Source organism: Pollachius pollachius, assembly GCF_949987615.1.
Source record: "Pollachius pollachius genome assembly, chromosome: 13".
Lineage (NCBI taxonomy): Eukaryota > Metazoa > Chordata > Actinopteri > Gadiformes > Gadidae > Pollachius > Pollachius pollachius.
Window position 1 is genome coordinate 14,794,657 of NC_136946.1, and position 12,392 is coordinate 14,807,048.

The 12,392-nt window shown below is 42.1% G+C and overlaps 1 protein-coding gene across 1 annotated transcript in view; it reads left to right on the forward strand.

Moving 5' to 3' along the window:
- The window catches only part of calcr (calcitonin receptor), a gene marked incomplete at both ends in the record, with an annotated part of 29,185 nt that overhangs the window by 5,949 nt on the left and 10,844 nt on the right, over positions 1–12,392 (forward strand). The window contains 13 exons of the mRNA XM_079749386.1: positions 144–294; positions 629–739; positions 1,403–1,513; positions 2,314–2,408; positions 2,885–3,044; positions 3,278–3,388; positions 4,056–4,166; positions 4,967–5,061; positions 5,535–5,691; positions 5,823–5,933; positions 7,596–7,708; positions 8,725–8,816; positions 11,843–11,969. Of these exons, the coding sequence (XP_079605512.1) occupies positions 144–294; positions 629–739; positions 1,403–1,513; positions 2,314–2,408; positions 2,885–3,044; positions 3,278–3,388; positions 4,056–4,166; positions 4,967–5,061; positions 5,535–5,691; positions 5,823–5,933; positions 7,596–7,708; positions 8,725–8,816; positions 11,843–11,969 (1,545 nt within the window). The remainder of the gene's footprint in view (positions 1–143; positions 295–628; positions 740–1,402; positions 1,514–2,313; positions 2,409–2,884; positions 3,045–3,277; positions 3,389–4,055; positions 4,167–4,966; positions 5,062–5,534; positions 5,692–5,822; positions 5,934–7,595; positions 7,709–8,724; positions 8,817–11,842; positions 11,970–12,392) is intronic.

Below are 12,392 nucleotides of genomic sequence, written 5' to 3' on the forward strand. Positions count from 1 at the left end.
ATTAAAAAGAGCCTCGGCTTGCATTATTAAAAGCTTGGTCATTGCCGTGCTTTGTTGTGAATATGTGTGAATCTGCATCAATCTGTATGTTTGTATGCACAGATGCAAACTGCAAATGTTGACTTTAACACTGCTTTGAACAGGATCCAGCTGACCAAATGCTGAGCGACGAGGCAGCAGAGCCCATTGCTGAGCCCACTGTCAGCCCAGCGGCCGACCCGGAACAACTGATCCAGGAGGCCAAATACAAATGCTTTGAGAGGATGGAACAAGAGTCCTCCTATAACAAACCAGGTAGTTCAGTACATTCATATGTCTATCGGAAGGCTGCAGAGGAACGGAAAGCCTGAACTCAACAGATAGTTCATCACAAACTCTCATATCACATCGACAAATAATCTCATGCACAGAACCTTTTAGACAACTTTGGAGACAAGTGGTTAGGTGACTAGGGTGTTTGACTTCCAACCAAACGGTTCCAAGTTCGAACCCCATTGTCTGCAGTCTACCTGAAGGCAACCTTTGGCAAATATCCCATACATATATACCTTTACCTGGTCAATTACAACATGGGAAAAAACAGAATAATCAACCATGACTAAATGCATTTTATTTTTCCTGGTTCTAGGCGCATACTGTGGCCGTAACTGGGACGGCTGGCTCTGCTGGGACGATACCCCGGCAGGACTGAACAGCACTCAGACCTGTCCCGGCTACTTTCTGACCTCCGACCCCACAGGTGAGGGGTCAGGAAAATGGAACCAGATTGTACATTTTTCATGAATATGACTATGCTGTAAGGATGCACATACAGCATCATTATTACTACATGATTTATTAATTTAAAAATCTGTTTTCTCCAGAAAACGCAACTAGGTATTGTGGTGAGGATGGGCAGTGGTTCCGCCAAACTGGGACCGAACGGTTCTGGTCAGACTACACGCGGTGCAGCGCTCAGGTAAAATGTACTGGTACAGTTTGTGTTTTCATGAGACACAGCAGGATATGTTTTATTCTGTTGCAGTTCTACCAGGCGCTCTGTTCTTGGAGAGAGATCAAGAGAGAGAGAAATATATATATAGAGAGAGAGAGCGAGAGAGAGAGAAGGAGGAATTTAAAATGTTGAATTCATATTTCACAGGCACCACTTCACAAGAATGAATACAGACCTGCCACTGAAATGATCGTGGATGCTGACTACGCATGTTTCAAGAAAATGAAACAAGATCCACCCTACAGCAGGCCAGGTATCCAACAGCAATCACTGCATTTTTTACATGGCGGTTCTTGCCTGGTGTGGGGGTGGTCTATATATTCGATGGTAATTCATAACATGTAGGCTGGGAACAAGAGTTTTCTTAACCGGAGCGTATGTTGGTGGTCTGGTCCCGGGGGCTTCTAGGAGCATTCTGTGGTCGTACCTGGGATGGTTGGCTGTGCTGGGACGACACTCCAGCAGAGACACACAGCTCACAGCCCTGTCCCGCCTACTTTACCGACTTCAACACCTCAGGTAAGGGGTGGGCTGAGAGTCAACCATGTTGGGAGGTGTTTATGCTTATCCAAACCTGTGACTTTAACTCCGCTGGTGTTATCAAAAGATGACCTGGTATGTACCATGTAACTAAGTATTGGGAAGGAATTTAAGACGTGAATTCGTTTTTTCGTTGAAAACAAGTGATTCAAAATAATCCCTTTAATAATGGATTTGAGCTGTTTTTTTTTGCTTTTGTTTCTGTTAGAAGAAACCAAGTCGAAACGAAAACCTAACATAGTTTACTTGCACAAAATGAGACACGATTGCTTACTAATGAATTAGCCCCTATCGTTTCAAGATGATAAATGCAGCATTTAACTGCATAGTCAATGCAAACATCTTGCAATCTTTGTAGCATGGAAACGTCAATAATCCATCACCTTTGGGTTGAACTTGATATAGTATGCTCCCTGTTCTCGTACATTGTGAAAGGTTATGAATCCAAGATATATGTCTATGGCAATCAACTTTTTTTCCACCAAGGCCTTAAATTCAGAATGAAACAAACTGTGATATTGTATAAAGTGCAACGCGCTCAGCTCCTGATCCTGCAGGGGTTCTGTCGGGCAGAGGGCCCATCATGGTAGCAGGAGCGATGAGCTGGCTGTGGGATTATGATTAGTTAGACGTTTCTCATTCCCCCTGCCCCTGCCTGTAACCATATCAATGGATTTAAAACTGTTCAAACAGACCTCCTGCCTGGAACCATGATTCATGTGTAGGAGTAAGATTTAGGGGAACAAAAACACTCATACGTATTTCAATTGTGATTTTAGAAAAGGCAACGAAAGACTGCGACGAAAACGGCCAGTGGTTCAGGCATCCGGAGAGTAACAGGGTTTGGACCAACTATACGCTCTGTAATGCTGAGGTAATGACCTGGTAATGATCTTCTACAGGCTTAATGCAGTGTTATATCACCAATGACTCCCAGACATTACTCACAACCAATACAAAGACAGAAAACTATTGCATATACGTTTTTAATAGCCAGAAAAACGTGAGGACCCCCTGTAGTTCTGGAGTTCTGCTGAACAAAGCAACAGTTTGGGTTTGTTGACTTGTTTTAATGGCTTGTTTTAACGGAAGATAAATAAAAAATTGTGCCGGTGGCTAGACAGACAAAATCTGCAGAGGCTTTTTCCCGCTAAGGTCAGCAATAGAACGAATAAGAGGATAATACAAAAAAAAGAATCAGAGAAATTGCAAGGTTGTGTGTGGTGTTGTATGGCTATATAGGGTAAGGTATGAGCTAGGTGATGTGTGTTTGTGGGGTCGTTAATGAATGACTCACAATTATAAGTATGTATGTGTGTTCATATATTGACTTCCTGTGACCTCTGTCAGACCACCAGGCCAGAGCTGGAGGCTGTGGAGCCCACCAATGAGCCCTGGGCGAGGTGGATGGCGGACATGGAGGAGGAGGAACGCATCAGGAAGATGATCCTGGACGGACAGTATAAATGCTTCGAGAAGATGAACCGCGACCCGGCTTACAACAAAATTGGTACTTGGGATGGGGGAGACATGAAAGACTGAAGTGGTTAGGTGACTAGGGTGTTTGACTTCCAACAAAATGGTTCCAAGTTCGAACCCCATTGTCTGCAGTCTACCTGAAGGCAACCTTGGGCAAATATCCCATACATACATACATATATACCTTTACCTGGTCAATTACAACATGGGAAAAAACTGAATAATCAACCATGACTTAATGCATTTTATTTTTCCTGGTTCTAGGCGCATACTGTGGCCGTAACTGGGACGGCTGGCTCTGCTGGGACGATACCCCGGCAGGACTGAACAGCACTCAGACCTGTCCCGGCTACTTTCTGACCTCCGACCCCACAGGTGAGGGGTCAGGAAAATGGAACCAGATTGTAAATTTTTTATGAATATGACTATGCTGTAAGGATGCACATACAGCATCATTATTACTACATGATTTATTAATTTAAAAATCTGTTTTCTCCAGAAAACGCAACTAGGTATTGTGGTGAGGATGGGCAGTGGTTCCGCCAAACTGGGACCGAACGGTTCTGGTCAGACTACACGCGGTGCAGCGCTCAGGTAAAATGTACTGGTACAGTTTGTGTTTTCATGAGACACAGCAGGATATGTTTTATTCTGTTGCAGTTCTATCAGGCGCTCTGTTCTTGGAGAGAGATCAAGAGAGAGAGAAATATATATATATAGAGAGAGAGAGAGCGAGAGAGAGAGAAGGAGGAATTTAAAATGCTGAATTCATTTTTCACAGGCACCACTTCACAAGAATGAATACAGACCTGCCAATGAAATGATCGTGGATGCTGACTACGCATGTTTCAAGAAAATGAAACAAGATCCACCCTACAGCAGGCCAGGTATCCAACAGCAATCACTGCATTTTTTACATGGCGGTTCTTGCCTGGTGTGGGGGTGGTCTATATATTCGATGGTAATTCATAACATGTAGGCTGGGAACAAGAGTTTTCTTAACCGGAGCGTATGTTGGTGGTCTGGTCCCGGGGGCTTCTAGGAGCATTCTGTGGTCGTACCTGGGATGGTTGGCTGTGCTGGGACGACACTCCAGCAGAGACACACAGCTCACAGCCCTGTCCCGCCTACTTTACCGACTTCAACACCTCAGGTAAGGGGTGGGCTGAGAGTCAACCATGTTGGGAGGTGTTTATGCTTATCCAAACCTGTGACTTTAACTCCGCTGGTGTTATCAAAAGATGACCTGGTATGTACCATGTAACTAGGTATTGGGAAGGAATTTAAGATGTGAATTAGTTTTTTCGTTGAAAACAAGTGATTCAAAATAATCCCTTTAATAATGGATTTGAGCTGTTTTTTTTTGCTTTTGTTTCTGTTAGAAGAAACCAAGTCGAAACGAAAACCTAACATAGTTTACTTGCACAAAATGAGACACGATTGCTTACTAATGAATTAGCCCCTATCGTTTCAAGATGATAAATGCAGCATTTAACTGCATAGTCAATGCAAACATCTTGCAATCTTTGTAGCATGGAAACGTCAATAATCCATCACCTTTGGGTTGAACTTGATATAGTATGCTCCCTGTTCTCGTACATTGTGAAAGGTTATGAATCCAAGATATATGTCTATGGCAATCAACTTTTTTTCCACCAAGGCCTTAAATTCAGAATGAAACAAACTGTGATATTGTATAAAGTGCAACGCGCTCAGCTCCTGATCCTGCAGGGGTTCTGTCGGGCAGAGGGCCCATCATGGTAGCAGGAGCGATGACCTGGCTGTAGGATTATGATTAGTTAGATGTTTCTCATTCCCCCTGCCCCTGCCTGTAACCATATCAATGGATTTAAAACTGTTCAAACAGACCTCCTGCCTGGAACCATGATTCATGTGTAGGAGTAAGATTTAGGGGAACAAAAACACTCATGCGTATTTTAACTGTGATTTTAGGAAAGGCAACGAAAAACTGCGACGAAAACGGCCAGTGGTTCAGGCATCCGGAGAGTAACAGGGTTTGGACCAACTATACGCTCTGTAATGCTGAGGTAATGACCTGGTAAAGATCTTCTACAGGCTTAATTCAGTGTTATATCACCAATGACTCCCAGACATTACTCACAACCAATACAAAGACAGAAAACTATTACATACGTTTTTAATAGCCAGAAAAACGTGAGGACCCCCTGTAGTTCTGGAGTTCTGCTGAACAAAGCAACAGTGTGGGTTTGTTTACTTGTTTTAATGGCTTGTTTTAACGGAAGAGACATAAAAATTTGTGCCAGTGGCTTGACGGACAAAATCTGCAGAGGCTTTTTCCCGCTAAGGTCAGCAATAGAACGAATAAGAGGATAATACAAAAAAAGAATCAGAGAAATTGCAAGGTTGTGTGTGGTGTTATATGGCTATATAGGGTAAGGTATGTGCTAGGTGATGTGTGTTTGTGGGGTCGTTTATGAATGACTTACAATTATAAGTATGTGTGTGTGTTCATATATTGACTTCCTGTGACCTCTGTCAGACCACCAGGCCAGAGCTGGAGGCTGTGGAGCCCACCGATGAGCCCCGGGCGGGGCTGGCCGACACGGAGGAGGAGGAACGCAGCAGGAAGATGATCCTGGACGGACAGTATAAATGCTTCGAGAAGATGAACCGCGACCCGGCTTACAACAAAACTGGTACTGGGGGGGGGGGTTTGCTTTAAAACTCAGCATGGTTACCCCTCCAAAGGGGTGAATGGAACCCTGCAGACGGTTCCAGTAGACAGTAAAACGTTTTATACTCATGGCATGGCATCCTTTCCCCTCAGGCCACTTCTGTAGCCGTAACTGGGATGGCTGGCTTTGCTGGGATGACACTCCAGCGGGGACATTCAGTGCCCAGTTCTGTCCGAGCCACTTCAACGACTTCGACCCGACCGGTTAGTGTGAACCACCTCCTTCCGCTCAGTGCTGACCGTGCATTGGCTCAACCTGCACCATGCAACTATTCTACGCAGTCATCCTTTTCGTTTGAAAATTGATTGTCCAGCCTTTTTTTTCTCTCGCCCAGGCCATATTGACTCAACACAGCAAAAAAACAATCCTAACCTGCAAAATAGTAGTTGAACTTTTTAAAACGTTGATATCAGGAGCGGCTGTAACCGTGGGAAACACATCTCATTTTTTTACTTCATCAATCAACGGTGCATGTGGAATACCATCTATCCCAGCTATCAGGCATGATACAAAAACTCCCAGGCATTTATTCATTTCGAAAGGCAACACTTGCTTGCTTTTTAGAAAAGACACATTGAGGGATGGCGGCACCATCATGGAAGATAATTAGACATGTTACTTTAATAAATAGAGATGTTCCTTTGAAGGAGTCATGCTGCCAGTCGGCTCATTTAGTGTTAGACCGTTGGCCTTCCTCAATCCCCGTGGAGGAATTCCCCATGGCCAAACTACCACTGGAAAATATGCCTTTAGTTCTTGGCAGTGTGTGGCTTTGAGAGGGACAGGCCGGGATTTAAAGTTCCCAACATCAGAGACAGATGTTTAACAGGTGTTTGGCTTTAGCAACAAACGGATCAAACACCTATAATGCGGTTGTTTGGGAAAGCACAACAAACACCTTGAGGAGTATTTCACCTCTGTTTACTTTGTGACTGTTAAATAAGGATTGTACCAATAAACATCTCCAAACATGGGAGATCCTAGTTGATCCTAGTTGTCATTGACAATGGATTTTTAAAAGTCTTGAAATGAGAATGAATAAAGCTTCATGAGATCCATCTAATATCCACAGACATTGTAGGGGTTATATTTATGGCTTTACGTGCCGCAATTACTTCTCCTAACGAAAAATAAATTCAGACTATCGAAGAGGCCCGAATAAATTTTTATGAACTCAAACTGTGTCCTGTCAACTCTTTTGCTCTATCTATTTTATGTTGTGATTGGAGATGATTGCGTGTCCATTGCACAAAGGCCACCATATGTTCTTATACAATAAAAAATCCATAGCAAATAATAGATATAATAGCTTACTGCTGTGCCGTGAGTTTGGGGCGCTGGCTGTGGAACACATTTTGAGAAAGTGAGACAGAATTGCATTCAGGGCAGATTGCAGCAATGCAGGTGACTGTCTCCATCGTCCATCCTTCTGTTGTTCTCGAGTCAATATTGGACAGGAGCCACTAAAAAGTCTCCGACCTCTTGAGTACAATGTATCACTGTAACTGTATCAAAATCAAATAGAAATGAATTGAATAGAAATTCATAAAATTCTTTGTTTCTATAGTAAATCAAAATTGAAATGGTAGTGGTAGTGTTATTTAGATGATAACTTATAAGACACTATTAGGTAAACGTCAAATATGCCAATTTTGTATTATTCACTATATAATCTACGTTATTCATTCACTTTGTACTCAAAAAATTAAAAAAAGACAGGAACGACCATGAGAACAGATGACAGAAGGGTCTGGATTCGTTTTTCAAAACCTGCTCTTTGTGAGAAATTAAGCATCCAGAAATAACACCACTGGGACAAAATCCAGTGAGGATTTTTAGAATCTCAACCCTCCATTGTCTTCCAGAAAAGGCCACCAAATACTGCGGGGAGAAGGGTCAGTGGTTTCGCCATCCGGACACCAACAGGACCTGGTCTAACTACACCGCGTGCAACGCCAACACCACGGATAAGCTGAAGGTAGGTCCACCACAGGGCCCCGGGCAGATCAGATAAGCCCTTCAGGCACAGGGAGTTCAGGTGTTGAGGTATGATTTAGGGGAGAGCCAGGATTGGTCGAGCCAGTTACTGAGTAAACGAGGTGCACCTGTGCCTCATTAACGATGCCCTATATCTGTGTGTTTCAGTAAACGCTGGCAGAGGAGCCTGTGGACTGAGCCATGTAGACACCCCCGGTGTGCATGCAGAGAGCCTGGAAAAGGCCTGGGCAATTATATAGACGGCCACAGCCGAGAACAGGGCCACCCTATCCCTATTGGGGCTGGTGGGGACCTTAAAAGCTCTGCAAAATCTGGATCTAACATAAAAGCACCGATTGACTGTGGTTTTGATAGGAGGCCAATACATTCAAGACATTCCTAACTCTGAACCTAATCCCTGCTTCTGAGGGATCTGTCTTAAAGCATGCGGATATGATTTCTTTGTATCTGAGCAAGTTGAAAAACTTGAGGAGAAAAGGTCAATGGGTGTTTTTATTTTAACAGTCTTGATTCTTTGTCAATGAGACAATCAAATATTGTACTTAAGCTTAATACATGTCATTTGTACACAGTACAGAAAACAATTACAAATTTGAAAAAATCCCTAAAATTCCAAATTTGCACTCCTCTTGCCCTACTGAAATTTAAAAATATATACTGAATTTAACAGACATTAAGCATGGCTTTATCCATTTGGTTCTTAGAAAAAAAATCAATAATGCATTCATAGTTGAATACGTCTTTGTCTGTATTACATAAATATCTGTTCAGGTTGTCATAATTGTGTTTCATCATTATATTTTCTATCTGATCAACAATTCCAAAGCTACATTGGTAGACTTACCATAAATAATGCATAGACTCACAATAAAAAAATAAAAAAATATTGTATCCCACTCCTGACTCCTTGATTTCTAGCCGATTTCTTTATATTCAATCAAAAGGTTGTTGTGTACTGGGTGTGTGGTGGGATGATGTTGTGGTATCCCTCTACAGTCGGCCTTCATCCTGTACTACATGGCCATTGTGGGGCACGCCCTGTCCATCGCCTCGCTCCTCATCTCCCTCGCCATCTTCTTCTACTTCAGGTAATATCCCAACCGCTGTGTACCTTTGTTGATCTTAATGATAATCATATTAATAATGCTAAGGACTGTTACAAATATTAAACTTGGACTAGAAGACACTTGACAACATCAATCAGTAAATCAATAAATGAGTCAATCAATATCTCCATCAATAAATACGCTAATAAACAGAAAAGCAGTATAAAGGGCCCGGCTGAAGGATTCAGTTTTTCAGTAGAGAGGGAGAATCAACCGTGCTTCTGTGATAACGGTTGTTATGTTAATATTAATTCTCTGCAATTAAACTGCAGACTTTTAAGTTAGGCCTAAGTTATGGATTCTATCGTGGACCGTTGACAGCCAATTATGCCACATCACTATCCATCTCAAATCTCCCTTTGATGTTGGAATTCACTTATGACAAAGTTGATACATTGATACGCAAGTATCATTACTGCACTTTATCTGATTATCGTTTTGATCCACCGCGGTTAGTCTTTTGAAGTGGCCTTAAAACGTAGCCTCAGCAAACAAGATCCCAAAGCATCTTAATCACAAATTTGTTGAGTTTGTCTTCGACATTGTTTTGTAGGCAAAATGTTTACAAGGCATTGTTGACGGCAAGCAAATTAAGCATGTGTTAGCCTGCAGAGTGTTGTCAGATGTACCGAGTAAAAAAAACGAAGAGCATTGTGTACTTATTGTAAACATGGACACCTGTGTGGCTTGACTCATTATTCATCAATCAAAATATCGAAACTAATTAGAAGAAACATTTGTGTTATATGACGCATACTGAATGTAGGTGCCTGGTTGGATGTAACCGCAGTCGTATTAGAAGAGGTAGGTATTTTTATGTTTCTTTGGAGACTAGTTGATCTTGATGAATTTCTCCACCAAAAAAAACCTCACTTGTTTTCCAGTTCCCCCTTGGCCTATTATGTTTGAGGAAACGTTGCAAGGAAAAAAGTTCTAACCCTTAGTTTAGACACTTTGTAGCAATGCTTGGCTGAGTTGTGTTCATTGGCTTGTGAGTTGGCATTAAAAAGTTCAGGAGGCCAGCTTGGTTCCATCTTGGTTTCTCAACGCTAGCTGAACACATTGTGTTCCCCCCACCTAGCCAGTGTTTAGAACCAAGATGGCTGCAATCGATGACTAATCCACCATTAGGATGAGCGATGAGCAGGATGACCTCCATACATGGAGTTGTTTATCGGGGTACATCCGAGGTAGCCAGAGGCTGCAATACGCTGAAAAGCACTCTTCCTCCTCCTGTTTAAAAACAGAGCTTAGATGGTTTAGTGAGCGCGGTAGCTTGGAGTGGCAGCCAGAAGGTTGTGGGTTCAATCCCGGGCGTACTCATCATTCTTCCTGTAGGCATCCTTTAGCAAAACACCATATCTCCTACTTTATGACGTGTATCTTAATTCACTTAAGTTGTAAAGTGTTGGCTCAATTCATAAATTGAAAATTGTAATGTTGGTGTAAGCCCACTTTTTCTCTCAGCTCCTTAGCTTCAAGCACCAAAACAATATTTCCTGCTCCTAATCGTCCCAATAAGAATGTGTTCCGATATAAATCTCACTAATTAAAGAAGTAATCATTTTTATGAACTCAGTTTGTTATTCTCATCACAGAGAAGGTGAAATGCTGACCTTTTTATCATCCGATCCAGATGCTAACTCTAGTATACAATGGTGGATTCTCTTGTTTACGACTCATCATCAATACAAGCAAGAGAAAATAAAATAAACCAACACCGTACTACGGAGTATGGTACTACTACCGTACTCCGTACTACATTATGTCACGGTGAACCCCATGTTTGTTTTTGTTATTTCTATTTATTTTGCACATTTATTCAGCAAAAATAAGGATTGACAGGGTCTGTTGCACGATACGTATTTGTGGTTATTGTCTTTGGGCAAGTTTGTGTGAATTAATTGACATAAACTGTTGACCTCTGTTTGCTTGATGTTGCTTTGGTTTCCATGGCTTCCAAGGATTATGTTAGATAAAATTTAAACATTGACATTATTTAGAGTATTTTCTCCCACAACCTTGCAGGAATCTCTTAAATCATAAATATTGCACACTTTTCTGAAAATTCCCCTGCTGATGTTATAACTTTAACCTAATTGGTAAAATCTTGAATAATTAATGATGTGAGGATGGAGAGTATCTCACAATAGCCGACAGGAATGACAAAAGTTTTTCATCTGATATGCTTCTTTAGCCATCACTTTTTTAATTACTTTTGTCAAGTGACGAGAGATAGAAGAACTTTCTTAAAGTTTGCTTTATTGTGTGAGAGAGGAGACCTTCTTTAAAGTTTGCTTCATTGTGAGAGAGATGAGATCCTCTCTAAAGTGGGCCCTATTGTGAGAGAGATGGGATCCTCTCTAAAGTGGGCTTCATTGTGAGAGAGATGAGATCCTCTCTAAAGTGGGCCCTATTGTGAGAGAGATGAGATCCTCTCTAAAGTGGGCTTCATTGTGAGAGAGATGAGATCCTCTCTAAAGTGGGCCCTATTGTGAGAGAGATGAGATCCTCTCTAAAGTGGGCTTCATTGTGAGAGAGATGAGATCCTCTCTAAAGTGGGCTTCATTGTGAGAGAGATGAGATCCTCTCTAAAGTGGGCCCTATTTTGAGAGAGATGAGATCCTCTCTGAAGTGGGCTTCATTGTGAGAGAGATGAGATCCTCTCTAAAGTGGGCCCTATTGTGAGAGAGATGAGATCCTCTCTGAAGTGGGCCCTATTGTGAGAGAGGAGACCTTCTTTAAAGTGTGCTTTATTGTGAGAGAGATGAGATCCTCTCTGAAGTGGGCCCTATTGTGAGAGAGGAGACCTTCTTTAAAGTGTGCTTTATTGTGAGAGAGATGAGATCCTCTCTGAAGTGGGCCCTATTGTGAGAGAGGAGACCTTCTTTAAAATGGGCTTCATTGTGAGAGAGATGAGATCCTCTCTGAAGTTGGCCCTATTGTGAGAGAGGAGACCTTCTTTAAAGTGGGCTTCATTGTGTGCCTCATTATATTCTATACTTCAGGAGCCTGAGCTGCCAGAGGATCACCCTTCACAAGAACCTGTTCTGGTCCTACGTGCTGAATTCTGCCATCACCCTCCTCTACCTCATCACCGTGGTCAACAATCCTGACGTAGTGGCCCAAAATCCAGTATGTTTATATCTATATATATATATATATATATATGTATTCATTATAAATTATTTTCTGTATTATTATTCTTTGTAATTCATAGATTTATCTTTATATTAAACGATTTGGCCGATTTGGTAAGAGTGCATGTTTATTGCTGACACTGTCCAGAAGTAAATCCGACATGAAGTTTGTTCAACACACCGCCTCTCGCGAAACTGGGCAGTTGGCGAGCCATGGACATCCGTTATATTATAACGAGTGTCTAGCATCGCCCATAACTGTTACTTGGTATGTCCAACACAAGTAAGCCCACACAAACTGCCCTAGCTATGTCGTTTTCTCAAACAGTGGCCACTAACGAACAAGTCCACAAGTTCTGATTCCACTATCCACGCTTACGGCCCTAGAGATAGATGCGCACAGTTAGGATACTGCACA